Source organism: Streptopelia decaocto, assembly GCF_964273445.1.
Source record: "Streptopelia decaocto genome assembly, chromosome: 11".
Lineage (NCBI taxonomy): Eukaryota > Metazoa > Chordata > Aves > Columbiformes > Columbidae > Streptopelia > Streptopelia decaocto.
In genome coordinates this window covers 16123394-16146582 of record NC_138666.1, presented here as the reverse complement: position 1 = coordinate 16146582, position 23189 = coordinate 16123394, and the positions used below count along the sequence as shown (strand labels likewise).

Sequence of the window (23189 nt, the reverse complement as noted above, 5' to 3'; positions counted from 1 at the left end):
TAGAAGTGACAGCTTGTCATAGGAAAGAAAAGGGAATGACACAAAGTTTTTTTGTGTGTGTGCATGCTTTTTTTTCTTTTCTTTCCCCTTCTAAGGTAAAATCTTCTTGAAAAGAAGAAAGGTTCAGATGAAAGAGCAGCCAATTTTCCTTGTAACTAAATTCCTTCGATCTGGCTCTGAATCCTGCGTTAATCACAACTAGACTTGGACACTGAGCCTTTATTCCTGTTTTAATGTCATCCTAGGGAGCAGGGCAGGAGGTCACTTTTGCAAATGCCTGTTTATTTCCTTTCCCAAGTGTTGGGCATTTTGTACTTGAAAGAATGTTTTTTGCTTGTTACAATTCTTTTCCTCCTTGGGGGAAGCAGGGAGGGTGAAGGTCATCAGGTGAATTTTTTGATGGCTGTTGCTTGTTTTCACAGGCTCATTTGTAATCACCTGATTAGCAACTCAGGGACTTTTCTCTAAGTCATACAGTTGTGTGAGGTCGGTTTTGGTGTGATGTGTTTTTGTTTTTCTTTTTTTTCTGTTGTAGCTTTTTTGACTGAAGCAACCCCCAAAATTAAATGAAATCAAAATCCAACGATCTCAAGCCTAATTTTTGGATGTTTTGGGGTTTGTATTCTGTATGCACCTAATTCCTATGCTTTCCTGTGGGAGAAATAAAAACAAAAAAGTTGGAAAAAACCCCTGAGACAAGCTTTTGCTGGAGTGATGGTGGTGTATGCAGCCTGCCAGGCTGGCATCTTCAGAGACAGGCCCACCTTCTGCTGCACACCTGCTCAATTGGGTGAGCCCTATGTGGTGTTGGTTCTATAAAGTGCCAGCCTAATTAATGTCAGAGAAATGTGGAGGAGCAGCAAACACAATGGGAATGATCTGTGAGAGGGCTCTGAAGGAAAAAGCAGCAATAAGCACATAGACCTGGGAATGCTGTGCCGTGTACTGGCCTGGGCAGCCAGCCAGCAGAGCCAGGCCAGACAGACAGACAGCAGGCTCTGGCCCGGGGGCTTGGCAGCAGCATGGAAGCGGTTGTGCAGCCCTCGGGCCCTGCCTGGTGCCTCTGCTGCTGGGTGAGAGGCTGCAGTGCTCACACAACCTCTGTGGGGCTGCGGGAGGGGGAAGGTTAAAATGCATCTCTGTTCTGCTGCTTTGCAGCTGGTTTATAAGGCAAATTAAGGGAGAGCAGGAGAAATGAGTAAATGTGCTAAGTGTATTGTCAAAGACAGACTGGTATCTGCCACACAATCCCCTGTGCTAGATGTCTGACAGCCAGAATGTGGTTTAATTATGGTACTGCTCACTGATAACTCTCTTCTGGAGCCTGAACTGAAATTTTGCCTGGATTAGATATTGTAAGCAAAGTTTTGCAGTGATCAGGGCTGGATGCTCGTGCTCTGTTGTTGTAGGTACTGAAGGGAAGCCTGCCAGCAGAGCTGCTACTGCTGTCGATGCCACATAAACTTGTAGTGGTGACCCAGATAACATTGTGACTGACACAGTAAGTTACAGTGTCAGGAGAAATAAATGTCTCCCGCAGCCTCTCGCAGAGCTCCAGCTGTGCTGTGGTACCTGCCCTTAAGCCCCATCTACCCAGGAAACTGACCCACTGCTGACGGGCTGTGGGACTTGCTGGGCTTTGCTCTGTGATGAACTATTTGTATACGTGGGTTCAGAAAATACAGTGTTTGCAATTGTTTGGAAAATATGGTAATTTAGTGTACTTATTAAAGGACCTCTCCAATACACTTGCCTGAGCTCTACTATATCTCTTGAGAACTGGCAGTCGTCTGTGTGGAGGGCACTTTTGTGCTCTCTCCCCTCACCCACCACCCTCAGCTCTCTGTTCCTGTTTCTGGCCTAGACCTGTGAGAAGGCTGCTGTTCAGTCCCTCTGGTAGCTCTGCAATCAACTATGTTTTCATCTCTGTCCCGAGGTTGAGATCACAAGTTCTCATTTGTATTACACCATGCAAAGAGAAGGTTCTCCCTGTTCTGTTGGCTGGCAGAAGGGCTGGTTTCATTGCTGGAGAGTACCAAGTGGCTGTGTTGTGGCTTGATGTGTGGGCTTGCTCAAACAACAAAGTGTGAGGTACAGCAAGATGAAAGAAGCAGACATCTTGCTGGTATCCTTGAACAACAGCCTGAATGAAATATCACTACATTTTGTGGTTTGCAGCTATTGGAGAGAAATAGGTAAAGGAAGTTTGACTTCTGCACATGACAGCCTGGGCTTTATATATAGCGTAAACTAGTGAAAAGTAAGATGGAACAGAGCAGGATTCAAGCCTGGGTTCTTGAGAGGTTATGGTGAGGTTAGCTAGCTACCAAATGTAGAAGGCAAAGCCAGAGAAGGATTAAAAAAACATGGCATACAAATGAAGTACTTAAGCTGCTGCTGCCTCTTTTCCCAGAGTTTATGCTCGCTTGATCCCTGGTTCACTTTAGAGTGAGTGGATGCAGCAGATGACTGCTGAACACTGTATACAGGTTTCTTCTCTACTGGCACATCTATATATGCAAAGATCACTAATAATTCCACAGTGTTAAGCTCCTTTTGACTGTTTCGTAAGCATACGGAATTCAGTCTCTGCTGCATCAGGAGTCTTTTGAAGATAAAAATTACTGATTTGTAGCTGTTACCTCTTTAACTGAAGACCTTAATACATGTATACAGTAAACCCCACTGCCAGAATGGTAAAGAAAAGTTCTGTATCTCTTCCAAGGAGCAATAGACAGAGTAAACGTGTTTTGGAGCAGAGGTGGTGAGTGCCTCTCTGTGCCACAGGCATTGTCAGGGTTGTGTATGTGGCTCTGTATGTATGTTTATAGCCATGAATCATTATGAAGCAGAAACCAATTGTTTTTACTGCATGTAAGCCTCGGCTTGCTTATCTGTTTGAAAACAGCAACTCATTCTTTTTGCTTTATTTGTAACCTTCATAATTTAATGTTTGTATATATCTAAAAGGTGACATCTTCACTATGTAGGTCTTCACTCTAAAGTCTGTGTCTGTCTTCCTACTGCAGTATGTTAAAAATGTGAGTGTAATTGTTTGCAGCCTCCTTTTCTATGGGGGTGGTCATTGTAAATCTATCTGGTCTCTTAGGGGATGTTGCATCCTCTGGTTGTGGGTATATAGGAAGTGCATTGGTACAGAATTATTTATGACTCTTTCAGTTGGTGGTGGTTCTCTGTGGTTCTTCACTGCAAGTCTTTTCAAGCTCTCAGAGGAGATTTTTCAACAGCTTCTAGCTCATAAGCAACAGCTTCCCCTGTGATAACCCTGCAGCCACTCATTCTGTTCTTTCAAGCTTCTGTGTCACCAACAGTCATTAGACCGATTATTATTTAAGCTGATTGTGAATTCTGGTTTGGACTCTTTACTTTTGTAGTGAGTAATTAAAGAAGGCATTTTCCCCATCAATTTGTGCTATTCATGGAAATGTTATCACTTATAGAAGATACAGAATAGACATTTGTAGTGGTTTTTTTTAAGGGTTTGAGTAAAAGTCCATGGGAAAAGTGAAGTTCTTAGCTGACTTGTGGGAACCTTGCCCTGTTGGCTTTGCTACAATACTAGATGTTTAAGAATTTTTTGCTAGTATTTTACAACATGTTTCTGTTACCCAAATATGTGGGGTTTTGTTTGTTCTTGTTTCTTTCCTATCCTCCAATGACATGAAATTAAGCTCATGCTATTTCTGTTCTAGATAGGACTATTTAAACAGTGCATGGAAACATTCCTGTATTATAAAATATTTTGAGACTGAAGTCTACAGGTGAATATGTGAGATCAGGGCAGCAGATACTGCCAAGACTGTCACAATTAAGAAAGAAGATTTTAGTCTTTTGAAATAGTGTGGTCATAAAAGCGTAAATCTTAATCTTTTTCATATTTTAATCAAAGAACTAATGTTGGACAGCTTTAAATTATTCAGTTTGTGTTTAGGCTTTCCTGAACATTTTGGGAGCTGGAGCAAAAGTAATAACTGAAGGTGAAGGGAAGAAGACTGCTTGATGGGTCATCAGTCTTAGTTCGCCTGTGGAATATAACTGGGAAGATGATTTTTGGTGTGTGGTTTACTCCCCCCCCCCCTCCCCCCCGCCCCCAAAAATTTATGAAATTGTAGGTTTTGCTCTAATCTGACTTTACTGAGGAGAAATAAGGAATGTTGAAAATTGGGTCTTTCAGGGGGGTGTTTGGTTTTTGTGTGTAGTTTGTGGTGGTGTTTGGTGTGGTGGTGATTTGTTTTTTCTCCAAGATAACTTGGGATAGGGGAAGGTTGCTATGATCCAAACCAGTTGAGTTTCAAAGTGAGTAAGGACTTAGTGAAGCTGCCGGTCTTTGTGCAGCTCTGAAAGCCTGCGTACTGGAGGAGGTGTTGTGACAGGGACAGGTATTCCCTGATAACAAGCAGTAGCTACATGGAAGTTACAGGTACCTCTGAACATGACGGTGTCTGGATTTCAATGTAAGCAGCCCAAGAACATTCCAAAACTTCCCACAAATTCTGTGTTTTCTGTGCTAGTGCCTTTTTCTGCTCTGGTTTTGTTGCTTGTACCCCCACTAGTTTTCTTGAAGTTGGCATAAGATTGCAATTGCGAGAGCAGCACAAGAAATGTCGACAGTGCTCAGAGAAAAGTAGGGAAGATTTAGTATGTCTCTTCCTACTGAATACTTTGTCAGTTGGTCTTATTTATTAGGTAGGGTGTTGAGTGCCTAAAACATCCTATGTTGTTTTTGGAAAGTAAAAAAACCTTACAATGAAAGTAAGTTGTATCGCTATAATTTCATCTGAAGTACTTAACGATCTGAGGTAAGAGAGAATGCAAAAGGGCCAGATGTTGCCCTAAATATCATTAGAACTGCAGCTTTGTCTAGAGAAGTACACATTTTGCATTGGTAAAAAGGAGTTGTATTAATTATATGGCATGCCACGCTACACATGAACACCATTAAAAAGTGAGCCTTTAAATCTTAAAACACTTCCAGTTCCTACTATCCTCATTATTAACATCCATATTTGACATTAATGCTGCTGGCAAGAGGTGAAAGCCATCCAGGGTGAAAAGAAATTAGTTTCATTTTTCAGTAATTATGGGGAAAACCCTGTTCACTGGCTTTAGTCACAGTTATTCTCTTGCTGCTGGTAAAAAAGATCCTGATCTATGGTGTTTCACTAATGATCAACAGTTTTGAAAATGACATTTTCCAGCAGCACAGCCTCTATTACTGGGATGACTTTTCCTCCTTGGGCAGCTGCCAGATCTTTCAAAACCACTGGGAAAACTTAAGAAGGGTAGGTTGTTTTTCTTTTTAAACTTGATATTGCTATTGCTTGAGATGGAGACTAATGTTTCCGATTGTGAAAGGAAAAAGAGATTAAAACAATCTATGGGTGAGGGGAAACAAATAGTTGTTAGTATCACAACTAGGTAAAGGATGAGACACTGGAAAGTATGGCAAGAATTAAGTGGAAATGACAGGGCAGCATGCTAAGGTAGTAGCCATTGCACAGTCGGTGCCGGTGCCGCCGCAGGAGGCCTCGGTGCCTGAGTCGGTGCCTCCTGCACGGAGGCCACCAGGCATGAAGAGTTCCAGGAGGCTTCCCATGCATCCCTTTGTAGTGTCTTGCAAGAGATTATGATGTTTCAAGTCCAAGCAATAACTTGGCTACTAAATTTGTGATCATTTTCTTATTTATGATAAATTTACTGTTCAAGTGGCCTTACAGCATCTGTGGCCATTTGCGGAATGTCTCTGACATTTTCACTGGCATTCTGTGTGAAATGTATATGTATAATGTATATTAGAACTGCTGTATTGGGGGGCCATGGCAGGAGATGGTGGCACTTCTGTAGAGTGATATTCTGGTGCTTGAGAAACAAGTAGTTTCTTGCTGGGATGGCTTTTTGCCTTGGTTCCCCTAGATAAGTTTGAGATTTTTAATCTTCAGCAAACTTCATTGTGATAATTTTTATTTTGGTAGAACTAATTGAGCTGCTTACCTTTTTATTATATTATCAATTCTATTTCAAGTGATCCTGGCTGCAGTAACTTCATCTTTGAAGCAGTTCAGCATTCTGTGATTGAGAGTTAATTAAGCTTCTTGTGCTTAGCATTGTACTTCTAAATGAAGGCAGCATGCCCTTTCTTTCACTTCTTTCTGAAAGAACAGACTGTATGTTTTTAAAAATTGCTTTTCTTGGATAATAGGTTTATTAAGTACCTGCAGCATGAAGTATCATTACTTAAATACTTCTGGTTAAGGAATTTAATTAGATCTTAGTCTTTCTTTTTCCACCAAGATACCTTATCTTTCCTGAAATTGGAACAAGGGAGTCTGTAGATATTAAAACTGCAGCAAGATGTTTTACATGAATAGTTCATACTTTTCTGTCACCAGATCACCTGTGTAATAAAACGTCCCTATTCTTTGAGGCTGCAGGCAGTTGGATGCAAGAGGAATAGACTGGGATAAGCTACGTAAGACTTCCCATAGAGCATCAGAATTGTTCTTCTACTGAGTATGAAATCTTGCCTTTGGCACTAAGCTATATTGAGTGCTTCAGAAGAGAATGAAAGGGAAAACCTTTCTCTAAGCAGGAAGGTAACTTTGAATGCAGAGCTGGTGTGTGTGGATTTCTACCTCTTCTCCGTTCAGTGCTTTGATTTACTTTCTCTTTGTCTTGACTGGCTGTGCTACAATGCTGTTAGTTTTTTTGAGTTCTTTGGAGCAGGAAAAAAAACTAACACAGACCTGGTATTGGTGAACTCTTGCAGCTGATCAAATGCTATATATACTATTGTTTCTGTTTTGTGGTAAATATGATAAGATCTCACACTTACGGTAAAAGGTAGTGTCCTTTTTATTCTAATGCTTGCTTAAGAGCTATCTTTGATCGAAGTTAGTGCTTGTTTTGAGGTCTGCTTGGTAAAAGCTTAAAAAAAAACAACCACCATGCACTGAGCTGTTAGAGGTACTTAATGTAACAACAAGACTTTAATTGCCTGTGTCTGGGTATCCCTTTCTCATTTAAAGAAATAACCTCTCTGGCATTGACTGCCCATACATCTGGATGTATGTACAGCTGTCTAATAGTTAAAGACCTTGATGGGTAGACAAGACTGACCTTGTCCATGTTCTGAGTTTGAGGCTTTGATTAATCATTTAGCCTTTCAGGAGATCTTCCCTTATTGCCCTTGCTTTCATTCTGGGCTAGTCTTCTGGATTGTGGAGAGAAACAGGTATTGGGAAGAAGGAATTTGAGTTTCCTCATGATGTGTAAGCATGACTTGGAAGATGGCAAATATATGCTTATTTATAGATACGCAAATATCTATGCTTTGTAACTACAGATAAGCTGTAAGTGGGGGGGAAACTGAATTAAATAGGGAGTAGAGGAAGATGATTTGGGTGATCTAGTAGTCTGGTAGTCCAGTAACTTCTAAAACATCATTACTGTGAAGGAGTGTCTGAAAGCCTGAATTGGGTCTTGCAGTCTGGCACGTTGATCGAGAGGAGGAGAAAGGACAAGGGGAGCAATTCCTATAGGAACTGCAAGGGTAACACAGAGGAGAAACTGAAAATCAGGATCAGAAGGTGACAAACAGATGAAGCTCATGGAGAACATTTATTATTGTAGTTTGGAAAAGAAAACTTCAAATTGCTGTTACAAGAGGCAGAGATGTGGTGGCTTTTACCAAAATAGGGATGCTTGTGGAAAGACTACATAGACATAAGGGGCAAAAAAGCCATAAAAAAAAGCAGAATGCCCCTGCTACAGCTGCTGTAGGTGAGAGGAATGCACATAAAGCAGTTCCACTACAAGGTCAGTCCTGGCCCAGCTGCCCAAGCGTGCAGCGTGTTCTCCCTTGGGCAGATCCTGTAGTGTTTCTCCCAGGCCAGTTCTTCCTCCATCCAGGGGTTCTGTGCAGTCTTCCCTTTTGCCCTCTAGCTGGCTTTGTGTTCAGTACAGGTTCTGTGCCCTCCCTGAGTATTTTTTTCTTTGCGATGCCCTGATCTTGAGGAACCACTGAATGAAGGCATCTATACTGAGCTTCAATGTACTCTGGCTACCTGAATTGAAATTGTCACCTCTAACCACTGTAGCCTACCTTCCCTTGCAGTCAGCCCTGTCAAGCAGCCCAAGTGTGGTGTTTTGTGGGGGTGTGTGATCTTGCTGGATCAGGGGAATGATATAGAAAATTTTTATGGTGCCAATGAGGAACAAAATTCTTTAGGCTTTTAATCTTAGTGAGTTCTCACTTGATTTAGTCGAATCCTTCCCAGATGCTAGTTACCAGTGAGACTTAACTCTGAAAAGACTTGAGGGTCTGCCTGATTCGCAGGGGGGATCAGTATCAGCCTAATGGGACCTTGGTTGAAACTTTAATTACAAGAAGACAGTAAAAGGCACTGTTTAAGGAAAAAAAAATCTCCTTATCAAATTTTGTTGCTAGTCTAGTCAGGCTAAAAATTCTGCTAAATCCTGATGATTAGTAAGAGTTCTTCATTTCTGTGATATTTATAGTCGTGTTAAATAAATTACGAATTATTCAGAGGCAGTATATTAAAGGAGATCTAATCAAGATATCCAGAATATTGTGACATATTTAAATCCCATAATATATAAAAAACCCCACTTTTGAGGGCGTAAAGATACTTTATATACAATTAGAGGCAGTATTATTAATAACCTTGGGCTCAGATTGAGCGGCTTCCTTTGGGATTTGAGGGTTTTTTCTATATCTCTGGAACCAAATATGTGCCTTAATTACCAATCAAACAGTCAATGAAGGCAGAACTGAAGTATGGATGTATATACTTGAATTTGCATTAGCATTTCTTCCATAGACTTGAATTAGTGAGGCCGAGTGTATCTGTGGATTTGAATTGCTCTCAGGAAGAATGTGAATCCATGTTATGAGCTTAGAGTTTCAAAACTGGCAGACCTGTCTGTTCTGTATCACATGATACTTAAGCCACATGCGGAACCTGCCAAAGGCAGGCATTAGTCCAAATGCAGGTGCCCTTAAAAAGCGCTGAGAAGATCCAGACCATGTAGAACCAGATCACTAGTTGGGCAGGGCAGTGTAGTTTCCCCCCAGTCCTATTTCTTTGTGGATGTTTCAGGAGAGGTGGATTTTGATGTGCAGTAAACAAACACATCTGGTTTGAAACTGCTCTGATTGCAGATGATTTGAAGGCCTGCAGCATAAAATCTGAATTGGAGACAAGAAAAGTGGGGCAAGATACTTTTGAGATTTGAACACCCATGGGTTGCTACGAAGTCAGTGTGACTTGTGAGTGGGCAATGCTCCTTGATAGCAAGGCATGTGCTGTGTCCTTTTTACTGTAGAAACAGGACGGAAGAGCCAACACCTTCCAAGTCAGCTGGATTGGGAAGCTCAGCATTTTGGAAGTTGTTACTCCAGGGTGCTGTGCTTGTCAGGTATATCTGTAAGGAAACTGGTTTTTTTTAGTTGAAACTAGGGAATGGGAAAATGTGTTTGAAACCGGTCTTCACTGTAATTCTGAGTATTACTTATTTCTTACAGTTAGAATGATGAATAGTGGGGGAGAAGTAGCTCATTGTGATAAAGGAAAAAATAGATAAAAGGCATATGCTATCTGGGACCTTGTTGGGCAATGCAACCATGCAGAAGGTAACAGAAAATGCATCTTTTATGGGAAAGGGCAAGGGTTCAACTAAACCACACCAATTCAACTAAACTCATTTGTCACTGAATCAAGTCAATACAAAGCTCTCTAACTTAATCAGAATGTCCAGATACCAATGAAATCTAATTGATTTGGAAATCTGTTTCATCAGAGGGTTACACTTTCAAGGATGTAGCAGCTCTCGTGTGAGTCTTAGTTTGACTGTGACCAGTGGACTCAACCTGGTGTTGTTCTGACACTGGTCAAATTGCTTTGTTCCTGACCATCTTCACTGTTGCCTTGCTCCGGTCCAGCTTTAGCAACCTGCTTTTGTGCTGAGGTCGTAGGCACTGCAGAGCAGTTGGGTAGTGGTGTTCCAGTTAGGACTGTGTGAAATGTTTAGGTGGGTGTTGTGATGCTGTTTTAGAACCAGTGGTGCAGAAATGAAATGGAAAAATGTAGTGCTTGTGTTCTAACACAATTTACTGGAATTTAATTGTTCTCATATTTATTTGCCTCTTTCTCCTTCCTGTAGTTGGATATATGTATCTAGCATTTCAGGATGTCTGTGTCATCCCTTTAGCTTCTTTTTCTAAAATTGATTTTCGTTCTGCACATGTTCATTTCTGAGTGTTTATAAGCTGTTTAGTTTGGTCAAATACATCAGGCTTCTATTCTGAATGGTTAATCTTGAAACTGCCTATGAAAGAGCTTCAAGATAAAGTGCTTTTGATCATTACCAGCTGCTGTGTGCTTCATAGGCTGTAATACAAACCTGATGTTCAATTTTGGTGGCATGTTCTAATGAAGTTCTCAGATTTATTCTAGGTGATAAAAAAATAAACTCATTTTTTGCACAGGTAAACATGGACAAATTCAGATTCATAAACCATCTTGTATTTGCCACACTTTCCACACTGCTTGAAATGGTCACTGTACACACCTGATTTATAAAGACAATATCACCTTGATGAGTATACAGTGTGTCACTTGAGCAGGATTCATGTCTGTATGAATTTCAGTGGAGAAATATAATGTGAGACTGTATAAATACTGCAGCCTTGTGCTTTATCACACTGTTGTATTGGTCAGATTTCCTGTGCTGTATTGACTATGTGTTGTGGGTTGGTTTGGTTTTTTGTTGTGAGTTGGCGTGTTTGTTTTTTCCTTTTTTTTTTCCTCTGTTTTAAAAAATAATTCTGATTAAAAAAGGAAATATTGGTGAGCTTTCTGAGTCAGCTTTCTGTTATTAATTGCTATATGTGAATTAAATTATTTTGAGATCAGTAAATACAGTGGAAAACACTAAAGATTATCTTGTTCTTGAACTTTCCTCCACTCCAAAGAGAGGGAAGGACAGGCAGAGCAATTCTAGGCGATCAGAGTCAAACCAGTCAGATAACAGATACCTGGTGGGCCACATCTCCTGGTTAACTGCATTAGCATACTTGACTACTGCTTGGTGTAGGAGTGGTGTTGTGAATGAATACTGTAGAAACAGGTTGGTTACTTGACACTTTCTATAAAGACATCTAAAACTCTCCTGTGCTCCTCAGTGTATGTATCTATACATAGGCTGGCTTCACCTTCACGTGACTTCTCTGTGGCTACATCATGGTACCCAGAAAGGGTTATACTGACTGAATGTGCACTTAAAACAAAGATGAAATAACTTTTTCTTGTGACCACAATGTACATGAGTTTGTATCTATGAATTTGAAGGTGAACTGTAGCCTGGAGCTTTCATTTCTTAGGAAAGAAGCCACCCACACTAGTGTTTAATGGATTGGGACAAGCTCTTAGTGCAGCCGCCTCAGGCCATTGCTTCCTGTGCTGCTGCTCCCTCTGCTCAAACAAAATCTTAACACCTTCTGCAGCTGGTGACATTGCTTATGTTTGGATATGTTGAGAAGAAATTTCCTGTATTAGGTGAAAATAAGTATGGACAGGAAACCCAGATTGGGAAAATAACTGTGGAAAAGTTGGATTGCGAAAGCCTCGTTCATTTTTCATAACTTGACAGCACAATTTTAAGCTTCAGGAAAAAAATGACACTGCTAGAAAAGATGAACTGATAGAGTCCTCTAAAGCTGAATGTGAAACATAGGCCCAGCACTACTGTAACAGCTGAATGTAAGTAGAATTATTCCACTCTCATACAAGGTACATACATAATCAAAAACTTGACCTCTGCTGCAGTTCTGTTAAATGTGTGTCTTCAGTTAAAAGAAGTCTGTGGCAAAAATGGCAATGGATGGCAGAATTTGAATGGGCTTATTCATGCAACTGGGTAAAAATCACTGTGGCACAAACTGCCTGGAAAATGACACTTTACACTTCCTACATGAGCAGACTTTTATGTATCTGTGCTCCTTGCAGCCTGCAAGTTAATTGTCCACTGAGTTGTGTGTATGCATAGGACTTCCCAAAGTGTTATTTTTAAACTAAATATTTGGTGTTCTTTGATAAACCAGAGCAGAAAATATTTTTATAAGGCTGAATGTTTCTATTAGACTAATCATAAAGCAAGCATTATTCTTATTCTCTAGCATGAGTCACAACTAACTGTATCAATTGCTTCATAGTATGTTAACTGAATAGCTTGGTGGCAGTGAGCAAGGCTTAATCCTGTCTGTCTTCCCATTCTGTGTCCGTATCTTCTATACTCTCTTGCCCTAACGGCTCAAGTGATGCATTATGCGTAATGCTTTCACGTGTTTCAGGTTTAAATTGAAGTGTGGAACAGTTGAGTGCCTGCCCTTCTTAAAACTTGAATCCACTGTAACTGCATGTTTAACTCTGGAGATTCCTATTTGAATGGATAATTCTGAGAAATTTTGGCAGAAGTGACTTACCATCAGTAAGTATCAGTTGTCACAGGTATAGCTAATGTAAAATCTCAGTCTCTCTTGACTCCAGTGTATTCTTACAGAGATATCGTGCTGGAAGCCATTAGAGATGTACAGGCTTGTCTGCTAGGTTACACTGATGAAAGGTAAGAAAATTGCTGGCCCTTCTTAACCAGAAGCTGTTGTCTTGGCATGAAAATTAGTCACATGTGTCTTGCCATATGAAGGCTGGGACACTTCCCAAGTCGTTGTTAAAGAGTGCACAGGTGCATGCTGAGGCTTTGAAGTCACCACAAAAAACAATGCCAACCTGAAAATAAGCCCTTGAAGCAATATCAGCTCAGGCAGACTGTGCTCTGCCTTGTCTCATGTTGTGCTCTGCAAACAAACTACTGCTGCCTGCAGATGCTGTTGTCCTGGTATCACTGAAATTAAAATGAACAGATGAGATTTGTACAGTTCTGTTTTTCTTCCAAATGGCTGGCTGGACTGTGCCCATCTTCCTTTGTAGTTTCTTGTTGGGGGTAGGAAAAGGACCTACTGTCAGCATCAGTGTTCTTTCTATCTGCAGTAGAAGTGGTGAATGTACCTTGGCTTCCCCTGGGTACTCCCATGTGTGACCCGTTAGTCAGGTTACCTGCCACACTTACCTGTTGGCAGAGCAGCCCAGCTGAACAGCCTGGTACTGCTGAGCTGGCCCAGCAGAAACATTACTCTGAATAAAAAGGCTGTTTTCCAGTAATGCGACCACATCAACAAGTATCTGAGGGGCTGGAAAGGTGGCATAGGTGGTTAGCTGCAGGGGCGTGGAGCTTGGGCAGACCAGGATTGGTAACTGGTTTCATGGAACAATATAAGTTCCATGTTACCTTTCTAATGCAGACAATTTTTCCTTGATCAAAAAATTGAAAGTGTGGTGAGACAGGATGTGTGAAGTATTTGTCAGTAAAGCTTTTGATACAAAACATTTTTCCCTATTTAAAAAAAAAAAAAAGAAAAACAGAGTGACATTGGGTGTTTCTGGGGAAACTGCAATGCCAATATTTGTGGTGAGGATCTCAACCTGTAAATGCGATACTGCTTGAAACAAGTGTTGTTCTTCAGTGTTTGTACAGTGCCAGTTGTGATGGAATTCTTGGTTGTGAAATACAAACTTCAGAAATGACTGGGGAGTTCAAGTTTGGTGTTGTGTAGAGTTTGAGACTCGTTCCAATATGGCCAGTTTAGATGTCATCATGTCAAGTGGTTAAATGGCATGTAAACAAGGATACTGTATACAGAATTAGTGTGAAGATTTATGAAACTACTAGAAGGTCCAGTATTTGATTCTTGTAAGATATTTCTCCTAGGGATGAAAGAAAACATTCTCCTAGGTATAGGAAATGAACAACTGAACTAAAACACCCGTAATTTTGTTGTGTGTGTTAAGTCAGATCTAATTGTTACTGAAAAAAGCAAGTGCAAATTATTTGCAGCAACGAAAAGAACTACCCTGTTGGGCAGGAAGTCGCGTTTATTCTTGCTTGTTATTATGAAGGAAAGATTTGATATTCCTGGTGACTATAAAGATTAAACTAGAGATTTATGTTAATGCAAAGGATTAAAAGAATCTTAATAACATTTAGAAAGATGCAAATGTTCTCTCCTGCATTTTATCTTTTTCAGACGAATGTGCCATAAGGGAGATATTGAAGGGGGAGAACACATCCTCACTCTCAATTGTGACATCTGGTTTAATACTGCACTCACATGGTCATTAAGTATTAGTTGTTTTCACCAGTGTGTTTTTGAACAGTATGTGATAAACTCTTTGTCCCCAACTAACATATGAATATCAGGAAATAGCAATGTAGGACCAACTTCAGATACATAGTCTCTGTTTAGTCTGTGGCTTCATGTGTTGCAAATTTCAAAGTGTAAATATTACTCAGCATAATTTTTTTAATATCCTATCACTTTCAGACTTACTTTCTAAATAGTAAAGACTTTGAAATATCAGGCCCACTGTAGAATTGTCAGCTGTGTTTCCCCAGTTTCAAACCATCCTCCCAATGCAAACATGGGCCACACCAGCATGGAAAATTATGTGCTTTATTTGGGAGCCCTGACATATTATACATGTATGTACATACATTTCGTATGGAGAAATTATAGAAAAAATATGATTTGAAAAAGGAGGCAATTAAGGTGAAGGTGTAAACATCACTAGCAGTTTATGTTCTGTTTTGAGTTTTTTTCCTGCTCTTCAATCGTTTACTAACAGACAAGTATATATAAATAGAAGCCACCTGGATTATTGTTATACAATTTGACTGATAAGACTGTGGAAGTGTCCCAGCTCTCTAATCAATATAGATCTTCAAAAGGCTTTGAGTAGTTAAACATCAAGTAATCCATATAGTAAAAGTCATAGCTCCGTTGTCGTTGAGAAGGAGAAAGCTGTGCAAAATACTGTTGTGTAATTTTAGTGGTAGTTCTTTCTTCGTTGGAGTGCCTGTCTTTAAACTTGGGGAAAGTTAAATTTTGTGGAGCACCAATCAAGTGCAAGAAAAAGTTTGCATCATCTTCCATACTTTCAAATTTCCCAACAAAGTCATAGTCTATTAAACATGGGCTGCAAAGCCTGTTGACGTGATCCCAGTGGATATCCATACCCACTGGCCTGTGAACATCCAGGAGATACTGAATGAACTCTTTGAATTTGACTCCAGAGCCTGTCCTTAATGCTTCTTTGGTGGCGTTGATGCGGTATCTGGAAATGATGGCTTTTCCAAAAACCGGGTGGTAGTAATTGTTTGGATGTTCAAACTTGTCCCGAAATGCAGATACTAGCTTTTCAAAAGGCTCACGAATAAAAAGCATCTTTGTGTAAGTGTTGAGCCTATGATAAATTCCTTTGTGATCAAACCCATCCAGTCTCTTTAAGTAGTTTCCGTAGTGCACTGTGTTGTGCTGGATGTCTTTTGTGGAAGAAGCCAGCCCATTAAGAACCATGAGCACCCGTTTCCAGTTAGAGCAGCCGGCTTTTGGTACTTCACAGTATAAGACTCTATATTTATCTTCTACAAATATTCTAGAAACGTGATAAGGAGTGATTATTCTTCTATTATTACTCTTGTATTTAGAACAAGTTTCCCTCATAATTCGCTTTCTTTCTCTTTGGATCTGGTAGAGACTTTTCCACTTACTGTTGTTTCTATCCTCAGATTTAAGGGTGGGCAGGTTGAGAATGGAGCTGTTCATGGAAATCAGAATTGGGCTCTTTTTAATTATAAATCTCCTCCTCCGTTTATGGAGCCTGATGGAATTAATTTCTTCACCTTTTTGTTGATCTTTCATAGCAAACATTATGCTGCTTTGCCGTCTGTCTGTGCTTTGAAGCTTAGTGGGCACACTTTCAGATGGGTGTAATGAATCGTCCTGCTTTACCGTTGCTACTCCATCTGCAGTATTTTTTCTTAATCTTCTATCCTGGTTATTGCTGGAAACACAGTCCTGGTGAGAAAAATAGATAAAAGATGTTAGTAAATGAGTGTTTGTCACTGCTAACAGCTTGTACAACTTAATGTGGATCTTTTGTACACCAAGCAAAATTGTACAACAAAATGCATTTCTGCAAGTCCACCGTGATGTGTCTGTGTTGTGGTAATGACTTCTCTCTTGTCATCTTGTTTTGTGCTCATGTGAAACTCAAAGGCTGAGATGAGCCTGAACTTCTAAATTCCAGTTCAGATTTAGGTTTAGTTGTATTTTAGCTGGTGCCTGTACCCAGACTTTGATAGATAATTTTGTCTTAGATATCTTGTCTTTGACATTTCCGTGAAGGTATCTGAGTATTTTGAGGACTTAATTCCAGAGTGCCTGCTGTCACCCAAATCTGTTCCACTGCCCTCCCCAGCTTTCTGTAGCTTCTCTTTGCAGTGAGGGCAGCTGTGGACAGTGAAGCCTGACAGGGAAGGGAGGTTTATAGTGGAGTGAAGATGCAGAGGGAGCCGGAGTGGGAAGAAGGCAGTGGAAAGGACAGCAGAGAGAACATGGAGGCTTTGCAGAGCAGGGGGTTTGGGGAGAGCAGCATGAGATGAGACCCCAAAGGGAGGCCTGAGTGAGGTGAGCCTGGCACCAGAGCAGCTGAGACCTCATGGGGGGCAGGAAGGGTGGGAATGAAGCTCTGGCTGGGATTAGGCAAGTGAAAACATTGTAAGCAAGCTGGGTCTGTGCTAAGGGGTTTCTGGGACCTGCTTGTTTTCGTTAGGTGCTTCTCAGTGGTTAATGCTGCTTCTGGCATACAGCCCAGATGTGCTCCGCTACTGCCGTCTTCTCAGAACACCTGAATTAAATCCTTGTCTACACGTCTGTGCCTCTAAGACTGAAATTAGGTTCTGGACACTGTTTAACTACATGTCATCCCTGTTTTGAGATCTCACCTGGGAACTGAGTGGCATATGAACCATGAGGGAGTATTTCAGCAGAGGAAGCAGATGTAGTTGTAAAATGTTTATTGCTTACCCCAAATACTTAATGTTTGTTTAGAGGTTTCATAAATTGCTAATTTATATTTTCAGTCTTTACTTGCTGTCTAATAGTATTTAAAAGTGGCTTCAAAAAATAAGATACTGGATGGATTTTTAAGGTGTACAGTATGGGAATTAGTAGTGTCATGCTTTTTCAAGGTGGTAGATTAAATCTTAATAGTGATTTTTTGCAAGTCTTTCTGTTGGCTGAAAAAAGCAATGATATAAGTCACAAACTTGTGCTGTTATGGAGGTTGTATCTTGCCATATCCCCCTTTAAAGGTGAGAGGTTTTAAAGAAGTCTCAAAAAAGAGACTTGGTATTCATTATCAAAAGTACTGGTGACAAAAGAAGAAAAAATATTATTCTTTTGTAAGTGACTTGCTTAAAATGGTAACTACTATATAAAAATCAGAGCAGAACAATATTAAACACAATTTTTAGAGTACTGTGCAAGTTGTTGTAGAACTTGAGTTTCTAAAAATGTTTTGCTGGCTATTCTGGTAGTGCAGGTGGCACATGAGATGCAGACTAGGAAACCAACTGATAATTTATCATACAAGACACTGTGTTCAGTTGTTGGGAGTGATTGTTTAACTCCGCTCTCATCTTCAGAGGTTGTTTCTGATGAATGATAGATTAAAGTTTTTGTCTATGTAAAATTCCAGCTATTTCGAAATATTACCCTTTACAGAGTGGCTGAAATTCAATCTTAGATTTCCTTGATATTCACACCTCTGGTGATGAACGGACAGTTTTTGGGAAACTTCAATGCCATGATGTGAATGTTTTCTGTCAGTGTAACTCTTCATCCAGAAGGCCAGGCTGGAGCTGCAGAGATGGGTGATGTCGATCTCATCACACCGATTCCACCAGGGGATGGCATTGGGGGAACAGCTGGCAGCTGTACAGTTGTTCCTTTGCATATTTTTCACTTGTCCTTTAAGGATGAAATCCTGACAGCCCACAGCCCCCTCACTGCTGCTGTGGGTGCACTGACAGCCACTAGATGGAGGAAGTTCACCAGGATTTTTCTTTAGCCTATTTTTGAGCACGTCTCAAGACATTCAATTGATCAGTATGATTTCATACAGAATATTAATATATGCGAGGCTTACAGTATCTTTTAGGAATATCCAGTCTAGGAAAAAGCTCATAAGACTAAAGTTGCCTAGCTTATCAAATTGATATTCTAAAAGGAAAATTTACACTTCATGGCAAAGCTTTGATGTGGTTTTCCTTGTTGGTGCTTCATCTCCACTCTAGTGGCCTTTTCTGAGCCATCTCTATATGTACTCTGTACTCAGCATTTGGGTACAATTCTGCTTATGTACTTCTGAAAACTTACTTTTTTTGGTTGCTGGAATCCCATGTTATATTTTATCCCTAAACAAAGAAAGAAATTGAAGTCATTATTTAGTAAAAATAAAAACATTCGTTTATTTTTTTTTTTCTGGACTGGTAGTAGTGTGTCCTCAGTAACTAAAAGGAAAATAGGAACAAGTTCTGTTAATGCAATGATAAATAGACCAATGGTGAATCATAATTAATGTATATTTCATAGTAACAATAGTCCTTGGAAGGCCTCTTTATTTATAAATGTCGTAACAATTGTGAAATGGAGTGAATGTCTCTGCCTCTCTTTTACAGATGGGGAAACTGAGATGGAGAAAAGTGATTGCTTACCCTCAGCTGAAAGGCCAGGAACAGAACGAGAAGCAGCTGAGATTCATGATCCCAGGTTAGAACTCTAACAATTGCTGTTCTTTGTGTACTTACCTAAAGCTGGTGTTTCTCTCTGCCTCCCTGCCCCTTCCACCTTTGGATAGTTGGTACTTAATCATAGTAATAACTTGCATTGAGTATTATCCTTTGCTGTAAAACCACAGCAGCACAGAGCAGAGTTGTGTGAGGTAATGTTTGTGGAGTTGTGTAGAGACAAAACAATACAGAATTGTGTTTTGCTAAATCTTCTGGCTTCTACAGTGATGTCTACCTGAAAATATACTAATAAAGATATGACATTCCTAGAAGGCAGCTTTAGGAGATGTGTAGGATCTCTTTACTGTTCCTAACCTCTGCTAAGTATAAGTTAATAATACAAGAATGTATAATGGGAATGCTTCTTAATTATTAAATTAGTTTGGGGCTTTTCAGTGTGTAAATATGTTGTCATCACTGGCACTTTTGCTTGAAAATTTCAGTTGCTTGAAGACTTCTGTTTCAGAAGTCTGCATTATGAATCCACAGCCTTTTGACGAGGACAGTTAGACGTAAAGGTGTTGCAAAGCATTATAAGTGAAAGCATCACTGGGATAGCTCAGTCTATCAACTTAACTTTTATGGTACTATGAAAGGTCTCAGAAAGGTGTGTGTACATAGTTCACACTGCACCTTATTGCAGTTAAAGTAGCAAGTCCAGCTTACATGATCGATCTTTTTTTTTTTTTTAATTGGATCTACAAACTGGTGTTTACAGTAGAGTATCAGTGAAATTGCTCTGGTTATTTCTGTGCTGTTACATCTCATCTAGCCATACTCATTACTCTTCTGGTTTGTGTTTGAGATTTAATTCCACTGCAGCAATTTGTTAGCAATAAACTCCAGTTAAGGTGGATGGGGGGGATATTGTGAGTCTATGTCTGTTAAAAGCAAAGGGCATGTTATTTTTACGTCATCAGAAATATGTTCCAAACAGCTTATAGAAGGGGTCTTAAGCCTTTTTCCTAGTTGCTTCTCAAAAGTGTTTAGTTGCAAAATAACATCAGAAGGCATATTCTAAAGAGAAAACAGAGCTAATCCATATCTTCCTTGTGTGGGTTCTGGAGGATTAAATTGGATTCTATTGCCCCAAGTTTTGGGAGGTATTATTGTGCTGTTGTCCAGTTCTTGGTGTGACCAGTTAAAGAACCACATTTATTCTATTGCTGTGTAATATGTTACAAAGCAATGAAGGTATGGAAACTGCTGTCCAAGAAGAATAGCAAAAACTGAGCACCAGCACTTTGAATGAATTGATACTAGAGCATGGGTGATTTGTTTAAACCTTTAAAATGTTCTGTTTGTCAGCAGATGTAACCTCTTCTTTTTTTTGCGAACCATAAAGGCACAACTTTAAGCAACTTGAACTAGATTTGCCTTGGCTGCTTGGTCTCTGCTCTAAGGCATCATCAACACAGCTAGTTGGAGTAATTGCTTAACTTTTACTTTAGGCTTTCTCATAGCGGAGCTTGAAATGAAATATTATTTTCCTTACAAATTCAGAATATTGTTATGCTATCTATTCTCTTACAGGTAGAAATCATGTGTGTCAGGTACAGTTTTGAAACGATAACATGGTTAAGAAATTTAGTCTTGTTGTGTGAGTTGGTCAATTCTGCTTATTTTCTATGAATATCTTTTGATTTCTTGCATGTTAATAATATAATGCACTTAGGAATTCCTATAATAATGCTATTACAGATAATACTGTTAAGTATTACAGATAATTCTGTTAAGTACAAATTTATTCCTCTCAAGTATTTCATTTTGATCTTTCTTTAAACTGGATGGAGTACTGTTATTCATTCCTCCTCCTTTGTCATGGATCGTGGAGATTTACTTTGGCTGTCAATAGTGTCAACACGCATGGGTGAGAATTTATGTATTTAAATATTTCTCCTACCGTGAACTAGTTACCTATTGTTGTAAGATGGGGAATGGTTGTGCAGCCTGCTCTAGGAGATCATGTAATGTCTACAAATCCACTCCCTTTCTAAAGGCATTTTGAGCTTTTCATAATTGAAGACGTAAATCAGTGAGAAAAGAATTGGTCAACTATTGGAAAAATGAGCAAGTGTTTTGGACAGAAACATATGAAAATATTGCAGCATTTGCTGTGTCCAAATCATAACGTAAAAGTTAGGGTTAGTTTTTCCCCTAGGTTTGTTTAGTTGTGGTCATTTGTCCTGATTTCAATGGGAGCACTAAGAGCTTGTAGCAAAACCACACACTTTGTATAATTACCTGTTAAAGTTGGTATGTATCTGCTTTGAATAATAATTATTTAAAAGATCCACAGAAGTATGACGAGCAGGTTCGAGATCTACCTTTTCATGGTTGATTATGACTAGTTATGTTTTTGTAGTAGTGTTTCATAAAGTAACTTATAGATTAATACTTTGCACTGATATACTAGGCTTCAAAAAATTGAAAATAAATGCTAGTAAGAGATGAGTAAGCGTTCATAGAAATGATTCTTCATTTACTGGCTTTAAGATGTAATCAGAACAACAATTCATGTTTAATGTAAATGTTTGGTGAAGCACTTGCCAATCTCTTCAATGTTTTCTGAATTTGTGACTTCCAAAGTTGGCTTCCTTTAGCTGTCTTTCTCATGATACAGTCTGTCACTTCAGATTTAAAGCTATTTGGGGAAAAAACCTCAAGTGCAGTGAACTCAGGGAAGTTATATTGCATTGATCTACTATACTAATAAAAAAATCTACATTTAATGTTATGCTACATCTTTATTGTCCATGTTACTTATGAACTCTTAGATGTTATTGCCAAAATGGTAATTTTTTTTGCCCTAAAAATATCGCTGGTGTCTGTGGCACCCAGGTGATGTTAGTGATCATTAAATATTTGGTGCCAGGCATGATGATGACCAACATCTCACTAGTGCTCAGAGGCAGAATCGTTCCATCAATTGTACATTGTTTTTGTCAGTTTTCATGGTGTTATTTTCTCCTTGTGCAACCATGATTTTGCAGACCTGTGCCTGGCCTATGCTTTATGTTTGCTTGTGTTGTATTTCATGAAATACAAGCCTTATGCTTCATCCAGTCCTACCATATAGTCAAACCCGTTGTGTGCTTTTTTTTTTTTTAAATGCTACTAGCAACATAATAAAATGGTCTCCATCTTCTCCGTGTAACATTATATAGCTCTGCCTCTCTGCTGCCTTCTCTCTGCTTCAGGACTTAATTTTGGCTTGCCTCTGAGACTGCACTACAGCTGAAATATTTTTTAATAAAAATGATAATTTCAAGTCTGCATCTGTGACTCCATCCCTTAATGGGCATCTGTGAGCAGTGTACACTCGTTTGCTTCATCCTGATCTGTGAAATATGCTCTGGAAGGGCTGTTACCCTTGTTGCATGAACATCTGTGTCAAGTGTCCTATCCGCATGTGCTGCAGTCTTAGGTCTTCGCTCACACACAGCGACATGTACTTCATCACAGAATGAATAGTAAACCAGTACTCAGAATTCTGGTTAGCATGAAAAATTTCTAGTTTGAAAAGTTTTTTCCCCAAAGTATGGATCGGATCATATTTTTCCAGTGTGTTGGGTTTTCTTTTTGTAATTTAAAATCAACTCTTTGCTTGTGCAGTATAAAGAAACTGCCCATTTCTGATCCTAACTTACTCTGGTGTCTAATTCTTTACATACTGGAATGAAAGTGCTTGTTGAATAGGTATAATTATTTTTAATATAGCTACCATTGTAAATTGTTTGGGTTTCATATATAAAATACAAATGTAGTGAACATATTTGGAATACTTTTAAAATATATAAGCCTCTTGATAGAAATTTTTTTATCTTGAAATTGGAGCCTAATTAATAGAACAAACTTTATATATGTGTAGCTGTTTTAATTGTATGCTGTGTGTATATCCTTTTTATATCTGAAATTTATAGTTTGTTTAGGGAAAACCCCCTCAAATCCTCCATGTAAGTTACATACACAGTGTCTCACTCCAAACTAAAAGAATGAGGCAAAGTGAAGAAGGTTTAGCAAAGCCGTAGCACATCTTGAATTGTGCATCAAGAAAGAAGCAAACCTATACAGTGAATCTATATAATCTCACCTCTTTGAGTCCCTTGTGAAACTGTGGCTATGTGCCGTCATTTCCCACAGATGGGTGAACTTTCACAGGGGCCGCTTTGGGTAAATGATACACTGCACAGCCCTTGTCAAAGCTAAATGCTCAGTGACAGGGCACATGCCATTGTGTTCTACTGAGAAGTCATGGATTTCTGAGACACAGAGTGACTGTTTTCACATCTGTTTCACACTAGTTGTTACAGTGGTAAAAATAACACAAACAATTTTTAATGTATTCTCTATGAATGACAGGTTGCATGCAGGAAAACCTTGAGCCTCCTGCAATTTGA

The 23189-nt window shown here is 39.4% G+C and overlaps 1 protein-coding gene across 1 annotated transcript in view; it reads right to left on the bottom strand.

The window, feature by feature from the left end:
• Positions 1–14863: 14863 nt before the first annotated feature.
• The window catches only part of CHST8 (carbohydrate sulfotransferase 8), a gene marked incomplete at both ends in the record, with an annotated part of 119702 nt that continues 111376 nt past the window's right edge, over positions 14864–23189 (bottom strand). Inside the window, 2 exons of the mRNA XM_082062772.1 lie at positions 14864–16012; positions 18377–18414. Coding sequence (XP_081918898.1) covers positions 14864–16012; positions 18377–18414 — 1187 coding nt within the window. The remainder of the gene's footprint in view (positions 16013–18376; positions 18415–23189) is intronic.